This window comes from Triplophysa rosa, linkage group LG9 (assembly GCF_024868665.1).
Source record: "Triplophysa rosa linkage group LG9, Trosa_1v2, whole genome shotgun sequence".
NCBI classification, from domain to species: Eukaryota; Metazoa; Chordata; class Actinopteri; order Cypriniformes; family Nemacheilidae; genus Triplophysa; species Triplophysa rosa.
The window spans coordinates 7,439,302-7,457,723 of NC_079898.1; the positions used below are offsets into that span (position 1 = coordinate 7,439,302).

The 18,422-nt window shown below is 39.1% G+C and overlaps 1 protein-coding gene across 3 annotated transcripts in view; it reads left to right on the forward strand.

The window, feature by feature from the left end:
• The first annotated feature begins 3,423 nt into the window (after positions 1 to 3,423).
• The window catches only part of prkn (parkin RBR E3 ubiquitin protein ligase), a 136,810-nt gene continuing 121,811 nt past the window's right edge, over positions 3,424 to 18,422 (forward strand). For all 3 annotated transcript variants that reach the window (XR_008963543.1, XM_057342116.1, XM_057342117.1), the window contains exon 1: positions 3,424 to 3,512. Coding sequence is in view for 2 of the 3 variants with exons in the window: in XM_057342116.1 (XP_057198099.1) it covers positions 3,506 to 3,512 (7 nt within the window). In the remaining variant the exon portion in view is untranslated. The remainder of the gene's footprint in view (positions 3,513 to 18,422) is intronic.

The window sequence follows — 18,422 nt, forward strand, 5'->3', positions numbered from 1 at the left end:
AAACGAAAAAAAAGCTATACTGTACTTTTCAAGATGGCCTCTACTCTAATGTGCGGAGTCTAAATGTAATGCATGGAATGCGATGAGCGTGAGGGGTGGATGCCATGTGCCGAATAGAACTTCTGTAGATCAATGGGTTCAAAAGTTACAGCCATTTGAAAAGTGAATTTTTGAACTGCTGGTGGCGCTATAGAGTGAGTGCTACAGACCCCATACTTGGTCACAGGACTAATGACAAGTGTGCCAAATTTCATCATTTTCCTACGTACGGTTTATAGGGCTGCCATAGACTCACATTGGAGAAGATGAAGAAGAAGAAGAAGAAGAAAACCAACAGCAGTAGTGGCCATAGCCCATACGGGACTTATGACCGGTGCTTTATATACAGTATTTTTTTTTAAAAAAAATGCTTTTTCACTAAACCAACAGCATGCAAAATTCACAATACATGTGCAGTCAGCATTCACAATTACAATGAAATATGATCAATTATCATCTGCTAATTGACACATCTTTAATCCAATTTTCATTTTCTCACATATGTAAATATGGTCATTTTAACAGGACTGTAAACTGAGATGTTTTAGCAGCACCTCGAGTACACAAAAAATAGCTCTTTGGTTTAACATGATTCAATCATGGACAGTGGTAACATATGTTTGTATCAAGTTTCCTTAACATTGTACACTCTACTTCATGTAGTGGGAATATGAATGAATCAAGTAAATGCAACAAGATTTATACATGTCAGAACAACTTGATTGAATCGCTTTTGGTTAACTTCTACATAATAGCAATAAGCACTTTTATTAAACATAAAACAATGTACAATTACGTGAGATCAAGCGAATTTTCTACTCTTCAGCATACTGGTAACATCCTAAAATCATCACCAGCACAATACCAACACAACAGAATACTGAACATTAATAAGTCTCATCCTTATTTCATCTTCATTAAAAAAGCATAAAATAACACTTTATTTCAACATTTGCAAAGCATGCTGGGAACTGGCAGTTGTGACAACATTTTTAAATAAATTGTGTTGAATCAACATGTTTAACTTAAGTAAATTGAACAAGAGCGTTTTAGCTACTTGATTTAAACATATTCTTTTAAAATGAAAACATGGAGTTAAGGCAAAAAGTTCCCAATTCAAGTCAGTTTAACATGATGTAATCGTTTTTGACTGTGAATTCTCATAAATGGCATCAGAACGAATTGTTTAAGTAAAGTGAACAGCATCAAAAAATCATTTTTTTGAGTGAGGAAAACTTTTCTCAGATGAACACAAGATCAAATTAACTTGTATTGTCTTTAAAATGATCATTTCCCCCCCTCAAAGACAATCTGCTATTCCTGGGAAAGGAAACCTTTAAAAAAACGTCTCTCCCTTAAGGGAAAAGGCAAAATATTATAATCTGTCATCTAGCTCATTAATATGCAAATTGAATCCTGTTTAGTCAGTCATTTTACCATGCGTCTTAGGTTGTTATATGCCACATCATATTTGTAGAGATGTAGAAAACATAACATTGATGCCTTTTCAATTTGAATATTAATGAGGTTTAAATCATTTGCTGGTCTTCCAGATTCAATAGGTTCTTGCGTTTATTAAAGTGTACACAACAAACCTCGCAATAAGAGAGATCTTTATGCAGGGCACACTATTCTGGAAAAGACCAAAATCCTGTTAGAAGAGTTAAATGGCTCTATATTTGAATTCAGTAATGCAAATCCAGTGTAAATTAAATGAACATTGGCGTTAAAGACTAAATCCAAACCCACAGTGTTCAAGTATGAGAAAACAATGTCACAATAGATGTGACATCAATTTATACCATATTACAAAATCATGTCCAAGTCTACAAGTTTGACTATTAAAAAAAGTCTTAATAATATACAAAAGGTTTAGGGGTTGGGTTAGGGGGATAGAATATACAGTTTGTACAGTATAAAAAACATTACGCCTATGGACTGTCCCCACGGAGATAATAAACCAGACATGTGTGTGTGCGCGTGTGTACTGCATGTATGTATATGTATATGTATATATATATATATATATATATATAAAGATGTAATAAATATGAATTAAAAAGACAATACATTTATTTCAGACAGTTTCAACATGAAAAAAAAAGAATAATAACACAACTAAGAATAATAAATTCAATCAATATCTAGAAATATTTTCTGGGCTGGAATGGATGGTTTGATAAATGAATCACAAAAGTTTATTTGGTTTGCCTTCATGGGACATTTATTTGCTGTTTTCAGTTTTCAGAACTTGTGTAATGCTGGAAGAATGCTTGGAAAGGAATTTAGGGCAACATCAATTTCCTTGTTTTTAATCTTCTGCAAATCATGAATGGTTTGAAACTAATCCAAACAATAAACCTTAATTGTGCATTTGTACAGGTAAACATGACTAAGAGGAGATATGCCTCTGAAAACAATCTGTTGGTTGTAATATCCAAATTGTTGTATCATTATCTAATACTAGACACATATCTGATAACTAAAAGAATCACATGGATCTCAGCTGTGTATATATTGTTTTGTGTATGCATCAATGTTAAAGGAAAGGGTCAGGAAAGATCAAGGAAGGGTAGACATTACTAGCTGTTGCTGAATGGAACAAAGTGCTTGTATTCTCATTATTTCTCAAGATTCCATCATTCACAGTCTGGAGATACTGTCCTTGTTAAAAAAGACTAATAGACTGATTGAACAAATGATATATGTGTATTATAAATGTTATTTTGAGTTTTTTTTTATTACTTAAGCATAAACTAATTTTTCAGTTTCAACCTGCAAATAAAAACTCCTATTAAGTCAATTTGTGTTTTCTTATCTTATGCAGTGGTTTTGTATCTTGATTTCAAACACACAGAACTAAACATGAGAATATGTAATTACGTCCTCTAAACAAGAAACAATATTTTGTAGAATACAATTTTTTTTACTTTTATATATTAATTGATCAAATAAAAAAATGTTTATTATGTTGTAGAATTGTGATTTTGCAAATGGCAAACCTTATATAAAATTAAAGAATCATCCTATATAACTTTGTCCAGTTGAAGGTTAGGCACATTACAACAAAACTAAAATACTCTGTTACGCTATTTGTAATCTTGCTGTGAATAACGCTTCTTATGGCTTTGCCTTTTTTTAAAAGGACGCAATAACTTCCTGTATGGCGTTTACCAAACCAGGAAGTGTAGTTTTTAACAATCTTTGTTTTTACCTTTTTTATATTTAAGGCAGATGTAAATAATCACCATTTATCCTGTAAATGAATTAGCTTTAAATATATTTATATAACGTACAGTTCGTTGTTTTAATGTTAAATCGTTTACGATACCCCTGGGAAGTCTGTGTTGAAAGACTCAATTTCCCATGAACGCATTCGGTTTGCAGCTGTCAGTCAGCACGCGTGCAGCATGACAACAAACATGAAAGTCACACTGTAGTGAATGTGGACAGAAGACATCTCATTATGATCGGTAAGCCTTTATTATTACATAAAACGACGTCGGCCACCAGGCTGTATTAAACGAACCAAGTCTTTTTTTCTCTGGTTTCAAAGTAGCAATGTAACGTCATTTGACATTGAACCTTTGTATCAGAACAAAACACTCATTAAATGTTCGCGTCCAGTATTGCAGGACACGCAGGATAACGTTGCAACTAATACCACAACAACCCATTAAATAAAAATAATGCATTATTTTTGAAAACATGGATATTGGTTGGTTGTTGCTGTAATGAATAGATGTGTTGGACTTCATGCGGGACTGCGCAGACCGTTTAGTTTATGGAACGAAAATACCGCGAGAGCAGAGGGCTCCGTAAACTTTCGAGTCGGTCTCGCGGTTTTGTAATGTCATAATCCGTTTTACCTGCGCATCGTAGCAAGAACAGAAGTTAATCCCAAAACTGGAAACTAAAATGTGTAATCATCGGTCATGTAATATGAAGATCAAAGGTTTGACAGGTGGCAATGACAGCACAGTTATAAAATAACATGCATATGTGTTCTCGCAGATAAGTTTAGCATTAGCAGAATAAAAATAGCTTTCGCTGTTGTGGGCTATTGTGAGGTAGGCACTATACAAGTAGAGACCTCAGGTAATGGCAATGTGTTACGTGTTTTTAAGTTTTATTTGTAGTAAATATACATTTGTTTTAAAACAATATTGCTGGGCCAATCAATGTTTTGGTATTTTTGTATGCTTCCTTTTACATTTGGTTTGTTTTATGAATTGTTTTGTGCATTTACCAATTCCTCATAGTTTTACTTCTTCCCTGTTGTTTTGTATACAACACCAATTTTTCCTAATCCGATGTATTCCTGATGGAAACTATCATGTCTAGTTTACATTTTTTATTTCTTAATGTAATTAATTAATTAAAAGTTATTTATGTGATGAAGCTCAGTTGTTAAATGATGTAATTATTATCTTATCATTATGTCATGTCACATCATGTCATTATCCCTTTATTATATTAAAGGGGTTATATGGCACGAATACGTGTTTTTCTGTGTCTTTGGTGTGTTGTAATTTGCCCATGCATGTATTAGACACATAAAATTGCAAAAATGAAAGTGTCGGAACAAAAGATTCATTCTATCTAAAAGCGAATGCTCACCCAGACCTGCTGAAACGCCTTGTGTAACCACACCCCCACAAATCTACCTCAGTTGGTGGTATGATTTGACTAAGACCGCCCAAATGTATACGCAAGTAAGGTGGGCGTACCTGTCAGTACAATTGCTTTTGAACCTGATGTTCCAAATATGGTAAGAGGCGTTACATTTCCCTCACACGCTTGCAGTATTCGACCAATCACTACGCACTGGTTAACTGGCCAATCATAGCACACCTCGCTTTTCAGAGCCATGAGCTTTGTTAAAAATCCACGCGTTTCAGAGAGGCGGGGCAAAGAGGAGATACAAACATGCACGGTATGTGGAAAATACAGCGTTTTTTAACTGTAAATTTTGTATACACCTTGTATTACATCTAAAACAAACCATGCTATTTGTTTTAGCCGTGTCATACGACCCCTTTAAGTTTAATATTACCAGACAAAGTTTTAGATAAAGAGCTCCCAATCAAAGACACATAACCTTTTGTTTTCTGTTCTGTTTAGTTTTCTATCTATAACTTAATTGGCATTTGTTTTCTGGGCATCTGGCATGAATTGCAGACCCATCCTGGTCCATTTCCTTGTGAAAAATGATATCAGTGTTGAATCTGAAATAAATCGTTAGAGCTGCTCTGGCCGAGTTTCTCTTTGGACTGCTTAGCTCTGAAGAAGACGTATTGATTGTGTCTTTTTGAGTGTGTCAGGCGCGGCGATATGTGGCTCGGTGATCTCCGCGAGACAGGGATTTGGTTTGAGTGAACTGACTGGCGGTTGTCTAGCAGAATGAGTATGAATCAAGTAGCACGCCTCCACCATCAGCCGCAGCATCTACTGCTATAGGAACAAGCTCTGTGCCAATAGTCATGTCACGTACTTCTGTTTTTATATTGACCGAGCAGAGAGGAAAAAGGGCTCTTGACTTGCCGAGCCAGAGGATGTTCGACAGCACCAACAACAGTCTGTCTTGCATGAATGTTTTTTTAAATAAAAAGTGAGTTGAATTGTGTGCAGATTACTGCGAGTTACAGTGTAAATAACAATGGGTGACAGTGCACTCAAATAAATAAATGCATTCGATGTAGTATTTCTTCCGCAGAGCACAAAAGCAGATATTTTGAAGAAAGTTGGTAACCGAACAGCACTGGCCCCCATTCACTTCTATTGTATGAACACAAAACCCTATTGTGTGAACACAAAACCAGTGCAAGTGAAGAGGGGCCAGTTATCAACATTCTTCAAAATATCTTCTTGTGTGTTTTGCAGAGGAAAGTAAGTCATACAGGCTTGAAATGACAATTTTTATTTTTGGGTGAACTATCACTTTAAGGTTAAAAAGATTAGATAAATGTACAAGGGTTTTGAGTGACATAAAGGTGAGTAAATGACGACAGAATTTTTATTTATGGGTGAACTCGGGTTGTTCCGATTGACGATACTATCGTGTATGGACGATACTCAGACATATCGGTGATAACTGATTCCTTACGCCCGTTTCACACCGCATGCGTAAGCAGAGCATAATTTTTTCGGCGCCCATGTTAACAGATGAGATCATTCATACCGCACGCGTAAACAGCAGTGCAGCGATCATTTCGCCGCCAAATCTATTTTGCTGCTCTTCTCACGCTCAATTAAAGCGACAGTGCACTCCTTACAGACAAAATTCAGATGGATTGACAGGAAAAAGTAACGCTTTTACCTTTTAAGCGTGTAAATGGTGTCTAATGTGTTTTGTTTTAGGGCTGTCAACGTTAACGCGTTAACGCATGTGATTAATTTTTTCTAATTAACTCGTGAAAAATATTTAACGCAATTAACGCAGCATCCGTTTGTTTTGACATTCTTTGTCTAGCGTTACATTATGTAATCACGCTCTTATTCGTGTACAGGCTTTTAAACCACTTAAGCGCGATTTTAAACAGTTGCTTTGACGCGTTCAATGAAGATAGACGGCTTCTAAACTGTGGGACGTGGCAAAACGCAACGCGAGGTCCAGTCTGGTCTCTGGTGTAAACAGTCATGGGCTGAAGGCTGCTTCGGTCTCTGTTAGACAGCGCATCCATGTTAAGTTCTCTTTCGTGCTTGAATGGATAAAACCATACAAGATTATGTCAGAAAGCCCGTTTTGTCTAGCATTTTCTTAAGCAAGACTTCAAAGTGTAAAATAAAAACTTAAATGAATGCAAAGAGTTGTGAAAATGGGAGTGCGGTGACGGTCAGATCTGCGTACTGAGACATCTCTTAAAGGGGCCTCGTTCTTAAACGTGCTGCTGTGACTCCTGTCACTAATGTTAATAAAAGAACAAAATAAAAGAAGCAATCAATGTGATTTTGTAGCTTTAATGAGAATTCTTCTGCATTTAATTGATAATTTAGCATTAAAGACTGTAAAGTGTTTGAGAACTTTTTTCAATTTCTGTATATTTCATGATAGCTCTCAATTATATTGTTGAATGGCTATAATTAATGTTAAAATAATCAATTTAATAGAGACATCAGTTACAGTACTAATATCAAAATGTTTTCTTTCATTCGTAAAATGACGCTGTTAAAGAAATATGTTGTTTCTATATCAATTTGAAGATTAAATGTGAAATTATTAAAATGTAAAAGTATATTTTAAAATTTTATTGTTATGTGTGATTAATCTTGATTAATCACAGAAAATGTGTGATTAATCCGATTAATTTTTTTAATCGATTGACAGCACTAGTTTTTTTAAAGGTCTCTTCATACGAGCACTTTCAACAAGTTGGTATGATTTATTAGGGTCTTCATGAAATGTCTGGGACATATTTTGCTTAAAAACACTCAATGGCTGTGTAAACAAAACCCTTCTTGCCTCGTCAAAAACAGCTATACTCACAGCAACCCGTTTTGGTGCATGTCTCTTTAACTGATAATGAGTTACAGCAAACCCCACACCCCTTCTGTCCGGCGTGTCAACACAACAAACATGTTAGTACTGCCATGGCAATGGTTTAGCTAAATGATATTTCCTGAATTCCTCTGTGGTTAGTTTCGTCTTAAACATCTCAAATCATTCGTCCGGAGACAAAAAAATGTGTGTATGCTTACCTAAAATCCACGGAATCCACTGCAGATCTCAGTGGAATTACATGGATTTTAGCGCTTGTCATTGACAAGTTATAACGTTACACACACAACGTGAGAGCTAGTTTTCTGTGACAGATTTTTCAGCCTAAGCAGGAATGATTTGAGACGTTTAAAACGAAACTAACCCCAGTGTTCGCCCCTGTTCATTAGCAAAACAAACAGCTTGCCGCAGCTAAACATATTAACGCACATAATGTATGAACATTCATACAGCTAAACTCCAAGTGTCCATCTGCATTTACATACAGTAAGTTTAACACTGGTTTTGAATGTTCTATTTAGTCCGTGACTGACTTAGCTCCCTTCGCTATCATATGCTAACGTTATCCTCCTATATATACGGTACATTTACGTCAATTCACACTGTTGATGAATATTACTTACATCGGCAGTTTTGTCTCGTTCAGTCGGTCTCGTTCCCTCTTGAGGAACAACTTTGAAGCTAATCCTGCTTGTACTGTCCCAGGTTGAAAAAGCACTCCAGTTTTAAGTGATTCGTGCAAACAAGCAGGTTTTTACTTATGGTTTCTGATGGATTTCCACTAAAAATAAAATAAAATCCACTCCTGTCTCTTCCTAGGTTTGGACTCTGTGCAGCGACTACATTGTCCACGAACTTTAGCCATGACGTCACGTACACCGCTGTCGCTTGAGAAAACAACAATGGCGGAGCGCGGTGGGTGGAACTGTGTAGATTAAGGGGCGGTAACATTATAATAAAATCCGCTTTGGACGTCACAATCAGAGCGAAATCTGAACGGCTTGATTGCTCACATGCTTGCAGGGAAAGGCACACCAAAACAAACTTACTGGGTTCTTATTTTTCACGTTTTCTGGGTTTCAAGATGCACCTGGGACCCAATTATAGCACTTAAACACAGAAAAAGTGGGGTTTTCATCTGATGTCTCCTTTAACAGCCGCCATGACTTCCAAAAACACTTTTGTCAGGAGTTTTTTTGGCCAAACCACAACAGCACATTTAAAGAATTTATAACTACAAGTACTGAATATCTTAAATGTTATGCTTATATTGCATATGAATGAGGGGAAAACGATCGCATTACACTGTCTAAACCCCACTGTCATCATAACCTTAAGAAAAAAACAGATAAAACTACATAGACATCATGTTATATGCTTATATTGCGTATGTGTGAGAGAAAAACGATTGCATCACAAGTCAATCACTCTCTCCTATGGTGAGTTAACCCTTTAGTGACTTAAAATGTATCCTATAAAGCACGCTTGTCATGGTCGACAAAGCTGAGAGAGACCCAAATGCGGGAAAAAGCTTTATTAGTAATTGGCAACAGTCAATAATCCAAGCAGCCAGGGAATGCACAGTCGCGGGAAACAGAAAGAAACACCACCGGAACGGGAGGGAACTCCAAAGAGCGTTGAGAATCCACCGCCAGGGTAAGGGGTCAGTAGTCAGGGTTCGAGGGTCTTCCTCGAACCAACTCTCAGGAGGAGAGAGAAGTGGTAGGTCGTGGCGAAGATCGCGCCCCTGATGCGACTGTAGTTAGGTCGGGTGTGGAGCTAGGCTGCCGGCCGGGACGCCAACGGAAGCTGCGTAGACAGAGAGCAGACCTGGGACGTGATGGGAGAGAGGTGAGAATACACTGGAAAGGCTAAGGAAAACAGAGCCAAGAGAAGCACGTTCGTGAAGGCAAAATGTGCACGCCATGGTTCCCTTGACCCCTGGATGGCCCACCAGCCTGGAAGAATGACACCACTGGAAGACCTCCGAGTGCAGCCGAGGAAGAACAAACAACCGACCCGCTGGGCACCCCCTCGGCACTTGCACCCTGCGACCGGCCTCTGCCACCCGCTGTTCGATCTCCCAGGCAAGAGCACAGACTACTCTATCCCTAGGAAGGATAGAGTCGACAGGTTCCTCCCTGCCCGGGCTCTCGAACAGATGGGAAAGAGCGTCAGGCTTAATATTCTTGGAACCTGGCCGGTACGACAGGGTGAAGTTGAACCTGGCGAAAAACAGTGCCCAGCGGGCCTGACGAGAGTTCAACATCTTGGCTGACCGGACATATTCTAAGTTCTTATGGTCCGTCCAGACCAAGAACGGCTGCGTCAACAGTGACGCCCTCCAACCAGTGACGCCACTCACCCAAGGCTAGACGAACCGCCAGCAGCTCTCTGTTGCCGATATCGTAATTCCGTTCCGCAGGGCTCAGGCGATGAGAAAAGAAAGCGCACGGATGCACCTTCTCATCATGACTGGCACGCTGGGACAAGACTGCGCCTACCCCGACATCGGAAGCATCGACCTCGACAATAAACTGACGTTCCGGATCTGGAAAACAGAGCACAGGAGCAGAGACAAACCGGGATTTAAGTTTCTCAAAGGCTACCTGAGCGAGGGAGTTCCAGGTGAACGAGACCTTGGTGGAGGTCAACGCTGTGAGCGGTGCGGCCACCTGGTCGAAACCCCGGATGAACCGCCTGTAAAAGTTGGCGAACCCCAGGAACCGCTGCAGAGCCTTACGAGAGTCGGGAACGGGCCATGTGGCGACAGCCTTAAACTTGGCGTCATCCGGTCCGACGCCTCGGGGTGAAATCACGTGTCCAAGGAACGAAACGGTATCGGAGTGGAATTCGCACTTCTCCGCCTTGACGAATAACTGATTCTCGAGAAGGCGCCGGAGAACCCCTCTGACATGTTGGGTGTGTTCCTGGAGAGAGGGGAAAAAAATGAGGATATCATCCAGGTACACAAAGACAAATCGGTTCATCATGTCACCCAACACGTCATTGATGAGGCTCTGGAAGACGGCAGGAGCATTGGTCAGCCCGAACGGAAGAACCAAATACTCGTAATGTCCCGATGGTGTATTAAATGCCGTCTTCCACTCGTCCCCCTCGCGAATGCGGACCAGATGATAGGCGTTGCGCAGGTCTAACTTAGTGAAGACCCGGGCTCCCTGTAAAAGTTCGAAGGCAGATGACATTAAAGGCAAGGGGTATTTATTCTTAACAGTAATCTCGTTCAAACCTCGATAGTCAATACAGGGGCGAAGGGAGCCGTCCTTCTTCTGCACGAAGAAGAAACCCGCACCGGCCGGCGAGGAGGGGGGGGCGAATGAGCCCGGCGTTAACACATTCACGAATATACCTGTCCATGGCCTCTCTTTCAGGACCTGAAAGGGAAAATAACCGACCCCTAGGCGGAGAAGCGCCTGGGAGTAGGTCGATGGCGCAGTCGTCGGGCCGATGTGGAGGAAGGGATGTGGCCCGGGACTTGCTAAACACGGACCGCAGATCGTGGTACTCCCCTGGGACCCTGGCCAAGTCGGCGTCACTAACCTGCAACACAGGAGACACAGAGACAGGAGAAGGAGCAGGACCAAGACAAGACACATGACAAGCAGGGCTCCACGCTAAGACAGAAGTGTTCACCCAATCAATGTGAGGATTATGCTGTGACAACCACGGATGCCCTAATACCAGAGGATTAGTGGGGGAATCGAGGATGTACAGCCTAATCTTCTCACAGTGATTACCAGACAGAAAAAGGCTTACGTGAGAGGTGACGTGGGTGACGGTGGATAGAGGCAGTCCCGCCAGCGTCACGGCTGAGATCGGCGGATCTATGGAGTGAATAGGAATGCCCCACTTCCGAACCGTGGCCTCGTTCAGCAAATTGCCTTCAGCCCCGGAGTTGATCAGAGCCAAACCAGAGTGGGTTGTAAGGCCGAAGGTGAGGTGAAATGGCAGCAAGGTGCGTGAGTTCGGAGAGGATTCATAGATGGCGCCCACCCGTAATCTCCGTTCTACGGGTGGGCGTCGGGTTTTGCCGGGCAGTGAATTACTAAATGCCCCGCCTTGCCACAATAAAAACAAAGACCGTCCATGAGTCGCTGGTGCTTTTGGGCCGGTGTTAGGCGTGACCGGCCGATCTGCATGGGCTCCGAGTCCGGCTGAGGGAGGTGGGTGGGGTTGGCGTCCCGGCTGGCCTCCCGGACGGTGTCCCGGACGGTGAGGTTGATCAGCTCCTCCAAATCACGAGGAGAATCCAGTGCTGCGATCTCATCAACGATGTTGGGGTGGTGCATCTTGAAACCCAGAAAACGTGAAAAATAAGAACCCAGTAAGTTTGTTTTGGTGTGCCTTTCCCTGCAAGCATGTGAGCAATCAAGCCGTTCAGATTTCGCTCTGATTGTGACGTCCAAAGCGGATTTTATTATAATGTTACCGCCCCTTAATCTACACAGTTCCACCCACCGCGCTCCGCCATTGTTGTTTTCTCAAGCGACAGCGGTGTACGTGACGTCATGGCTAAAGTTCGTGGACAATGTAGTCGCTGCACAGAGTCCAAACCTAGGAAGAGACAGGAGTGGATTTTATTTTATTTTTAGTGGAAATCCATCAGAAACCATAAGTAAAAACCTGCTTGTTTGCACGAATCACTTAAAACTGGAGTGCTTTTTCAACCTGGGACAGTACAAGCAGGATTAGCTTCAAAGTTGTTCCTCAAGAGGGAACGAGACCGACTGAACGAGACAAAACTGCCGATGTAAGTAATATTCATCAACAGTGTGAATTGACGTAAATGTACCGTATATATAGGAGGATAACGTTAGCATATGATAGCGAAGGGAGCTAAGTCAGTCACGGACTAAATAGAACATTCAAAACCAGTGTTAAACTTACTGTATGTAAATGCAGATGGACACTTGGAGTTTAGCTGTATGAATGTTCATACATTATGTGCGTTAATATGTTTAGCTGCGGCAAGCTGTTTGTTTTGCTAATGAACAGGGGCGAACACTGGGGTTAGTTTTGTTTTAAACGTCTCAAATCATTCCTGCTTAGGCTGAAAAATCTGTCACAGAAAACTAGCTCTCACGTTGTGTGTGTAACGTTATAACTTGTCAATGACAAGCGCTAAAATCCATGTAATTCCACTGAGATCTGCAGTGGATTCCGTGGATTTTAGGTAAGCATACACACATTTTTTTGTCTCCGGACGAATGATTTGAGATGTTTAAGACGAAACTAACCACAGAGGAATTCAGGAAATATCATTTAGCTAAACCATTGCCATGGCAGTACTAACATGTTTGTTGTGTTGACACGCCGGACAGAAGGGTTGTGGGGTTTGCTGTAACTCATTATCAGTTAAAGAGACATGCACCAAAACGGGTTGCTGTGAGTATAGCTGTTTTTGACGAGGCAAGAAGGGTTTTGTTTACACAGCCATTGAGTGTTTTTAAGCAAAATATGTCCCAGACATTTCATGAAGACCCTAATAAATCATACCAACTTGTTGAAAGTGCTCGTATGAAGAGACCTTTAAAAAAACTAGTGCTGTCAATCGATTAAAAAAATTAATCGGATTAATCACACATTTTCTGTGATTAATCAAGATTAATCACACATAACAATAAAATTTTAAAATATACTTTTACATTTTAATAATTTCACATTTAATCTTCAAATTGATATAGAAACAACATATTTCTTTAACAGCGTCATTTTACGAATGAAAGAAAACATTTTGATATTAGTACTGTAACTGATGTCTCTATTAAATTGATTATTTTAACATTAATTATAGCCATTCAACAATATAATTGAGAGCTATCATGAAATATACAGAAATTGAAGGAAGTTCTCAAACACTTTACAGTCTTTAATGCTAAATTATAAATTAAATGCAGAAGAATTCTCATTAAAGCTACAAAATCACATTGATTTCTTCTTTTATTTTGTTCTTTGATTAACATTAGTGACAGGAGTCACAGCAGCACGTTTAAGAACGTGGCCCCTTTAAGAGCTGTCTCAGTACGCAGATCTGACCGTCACCGCACTCCCATTTTCACAACTCTTTGCATTCATTTAAGTTTTTATTTTACACTTTGAAGTCTTGCTTAAGAAAATGCTAGACAAAACGGGCTTTCTGACATAATCTTGTATGGTTTTATCCATTCAAGCACGAAAGAGAACTTAACATGGATGCGCTGTCTAACAGAGACCGAAGCAGCCTTCAGCCCATGACTGTTTACACCAGAGACCAGACTGGACCTCGCGTTGCGTTTTGCCACGTCCCACAGTTTAGAAGCCGTCTATCTTCATTGAACGCGTCAAAGCAACTGTTTAAAATCGCGCTTAAGTGGTTTAAAAGCCTGTACACGAATAAGAGCGTGATTACATAATGTAACGCTAGACAAAGAATGTCAAAACAAACGGATGCTGCGTTAATTGCGTTAAATATTTTTCACGAGTTAATTAGAAAAAATTAATCACATGCGTTAACGCGTTAACGTTGACAGCCCTAAAACAAAACACATTAGACACCATTTACACGCTTAAAAGGTAAAAGCGTTACTTTTTCCTGTCAATCCATCTGAATTTTGTCTGTAAGGAGTGCACTGTCGCTTTAATTGAGCGTGAGAAGAGCAGCAAAATAGATTTGGCGGCGAAATGATCGCTGCACTGCTGTTTACGCGTGCGGTATGAATGATCTCATCTGTTAACATGGGCGCCGAAAAAATTATGCTCTGCTTACGCATGCGGTGTGAAACGGGCGTAAGGAATCAGTTATCACCGATATGTCTGAGTATCGTCCATACACGATAGTATCGTCAATCGGAACAACCCGAGTTCACCCATAAATAAAAATTCTGTCGTCATTTACTCACCTTTATGTCACTCAAAACCCTTGTACATTTATCTAATCTTTTTAACCTTAAAGTGATAGTTCACCCAAAAATAAAAATTGTCATTTCAAGCCTGTATGACTTACTTTCCTCTGCAAAACACACAAGAAGATATTTTGAAGAATGTTGATAACTGGCCCCTCTTCACTTGCACTGGTTTTGTGTTCACACAATAGGGTTTTGTGTTCATACAATAGAAGTGAATGGGGGCCAGTGCTGTTCGGTTACCAACTTTCTTCAAAATATCTGCTTTTGTGCTCTGCGGAAGAAATACTACATCGAATGCATTTATTTATTTGAGTGCACTGTCACCCATTGTTATTTACACTGTAACTCGCAGTAATCTGCACACAATTCAACTCACTTTTTATTTAAAAAAACATTCATGCAAGACAGACTGTTGTTGGTGCTGTCGAACATCCTCTGGCTCGGCAAGTCAAGAGCCCTTTTTCCTCTCTGCTCGGTCAATATAAAAACAGAAGTACGTGACATGACTATTGGCACAGAGCTTGTTCCTATAGCAGTAGATGCTGCGGCTGATGGTGGAGGCGTGCTACTTGATTCATACTCATTCTGCTAGACAACCGCCAGTCAGTTCACTCAAACCAAATCCCTGTCTCGCGGAGATCACCGAGCCACATATCGCCGCGCCTGACACACTCAAAAAGACACAATCAATACGTCTTCTTCAGAGCTAAGCAGTCCAAAGAGAAACTCGGCCAGAGCAGCTCTAACGATTTATTTCAGATTCAACACTGATATCATTTTTCACAAGGAAATGGACCAGGATGGGTCTGCAATTCATGCCAGATGCCCAGAAAACAAATGCCAATTAAGTTATAGATAGAAAACTAAACAGAACAGAAAACAAAAGGTTATGTGTCTTTGATTGGGAGCTCTTTATCTAAAACTTTGTCTGGTAATATTAAACTTAAAGGGGTCGTATGACAGGCTAAAACAAATATCATGTTTTATTTAAGATGTAACTACATGTGTATACACGAATTTACAGTTAAAAAACGCTGTATTTTCCACATACCGGCATGTTTGTATCTCCTCTTTGCCCCGCCTCTCTGAAACGCTGATTTTTTAACAAAGCTCATGGCTCTGAAAAGCGAGGTGTGCTATGATTGGCCAGTTACACTCACGTAGTGATTGGTCGAATACTGCAAGCGTGTAGAGGGAAATGTAACGCCTCTTACCATATTTGGAACATCAGGTTCCAAAGCAATTGTACTGACAGGACGCACCACCTTACTTGCGTATACATTTGGGTGGTCTTAGTCAAATCATACCACCAACTGAGTAGATTTGTGGGAGGTGTGGTTACACAAGGCGTTTCAGGCAGGTCTGGCTGAGCATTCGCTTTTAGATAGAATGAATCTTTTGTTCCGACACTTTGCATACCTTTTGCAATTTTATGTGTCTAATACATGCATGGGCAACATTACAACACACCAAAGACACAGAAAAACATCGTATTCGCTGCCATATGACCCCTTTAATATAATAAAGGGATAATGACATGATGTGACATGACATAATGATAAGATAATAATTACATCATTTAACAACTGAGCTTCATCACATAAATAACTTTTAATTAATTAATTACATTAAGAAATAAAAAATGTAAACTAGACATGATAGTTTCCATCAGGAATACATCGGATTAGGAAAAATTGGTGTTGTATACAAAACAACAGGGAAGAAGTAAAACTATGAGGAATTGGTAAATGCACAAAACAATTCATAAAACAAACCAAATGTAAAAGGAAGCATACAAAAATACCAAAACATTGATTGGCCCAGCAATATTGTTTTAAAACAAATGTATATTTACTACAAATAAAACTTAAAAACACGTAACACATTGCCATTACCTGAGGTCTCTACTTGTATAGTGCCTACCTCACAATAGCCCACAACAGCGAAAGCTAATTTTATTCTGCTAATGCTAAACTTATCTGCGAGAACACATATGCATGTTATTTTATAACTGTGCTGTCATTGCCACCTGTCAAACCTTTGATCTTCATATTACATGACCGATGATTACACATTTTAGTTTCCAGTTTTGGGATTAACTTCTGTTCTTGCTACGATGCGCAGGTAAAACGGATTATGACATTACAAAACCGCGAGACCGACTCGAAAGTTTACGGAGCCCTCTGCTCTCGCGGTATTTTCGTTCCATAAACTAAACGGTCTGCGCAGTCCCGCATGAAGTCCAACACATCTAATCATTACAGCAACAACCAACCAATATCCATGTTTTCAAAAATAATGCATTATTTTTATTTAATGGGTTGTTGTGGTATTAGTTGCAACGTTATCCTGCGTGTCCTGCAATACTGGACGCGAACATTTAATGAGTGTTTTGTTCTGATACAAAGGTTCAATGTCAAATGACGTTACATTGCTACTTTGAAACCAGAGAAAAAAAGACTTGGTTCGTTTAATACAGCCTGGTGGCCGACGTCGTTTTATGTAATAATAAAGGCTTACCGATCATAATGAGATGTCTTCTGTCCACATTCACTACAGTGTGACTTTCATGTTTGTTGTCATGCTGCACGCGTGCTGACTGACAGCTGCAAACCGAAAGCGTTCATGGGAAATTGAGTCTTTCAACACAGACTTCCCAGGGGTATCGTAAACGATTTAACATTAAAACAACGAACTGTACGTTATATAAATATATTTAAAGCTAATTCATTTACAGGATAAATGGTGATTATTTACATCTGCCTTAAATATAAAAAAGGTAAAAACAAAGATTGTTAAAAACTACACTTCCTGGTTTGGTAAACGCCATACAGGAAGTTATTGCGTCCTTTTAAAAAAAGGCAAAGCCATAAGAAGCGTTATTCACAGCAAGATTACAAATAGCGTAACAGAGTATTTTAGTTTTGTTGTAATGTGCCTAACCTTCAACTGGACAAAGTTATATAGGATGATTCTTTAATTTTATATAAGGTTTGCCATTTGCAAAATCACAATTCTACAACATAATAAACATTTTTTTATTTGATCAATTAATATATAAAAGTAAAAAAAATAGTATTCTACAAAATATTGTTTCTTGTTTAGAGGACGTAATTACATATTCTCATGTTTAGTTCTGTGTGTTTGAAATCAAGATACAAAACCACTGCATAAGATAAGAAAACACAAATTGACTTAATAGGAGTTTTTATTTGCAGGTTGAAACTGAAAAATTAGTTTATGCTTAAGTAATAAAAAAAAACTCAAAATAACATTTATAATACACATATATCATTTGTTCAATCAGTCTATTAGTCTTTTTTAACAAGGACAGTATCTCCAGACTGTGAATGATGGAATCTTGAGAAATAATGAGAATACAAGCACTTTGTTCCATTCAGCAACAGCTAGTAATGTCTACCCTTCCTTGATCTTTCCTGACCCTTTCCTTTAACATTGATGCATACACAAAACAATATATACACAGCTGAGATCCATGTGATTCTTTTAGTTATCAGATATGTGTCTAGTATTAGATAATGATACAACAATTTGGATATTACAACCAACAGATTATTTTCAGAGGCATATCTCCTCTTAGTCATGTTTACCTGTACAAATGCACAATTAAGGTTTATTGTTTGGATTAGTTTCAAACCATTCATGATTTGCAGAAGATTAAAAACAAGGAAATTGATGTTGCCCTAAATTCCTTTCCAAGCATTCTTCCAGCATTACACAAGTTCTGAAAACTGAAAACAGCAAATAAATGTCCCATGAAGGCAAACCAAATAAACTTTTGTGATTCATTTATCAAACCATCCATTCCAGCCCAGAAAATATTTCTAGATATTGATTGAATTTATTATTCTTAGTTGTGTTATTATTCTTTTTTTTCATGTTGAAACTGTCTGAAATAAATGTATTGTCTTTTTAATTCATATTTATTACATCTTTATATATATATATATATATATATA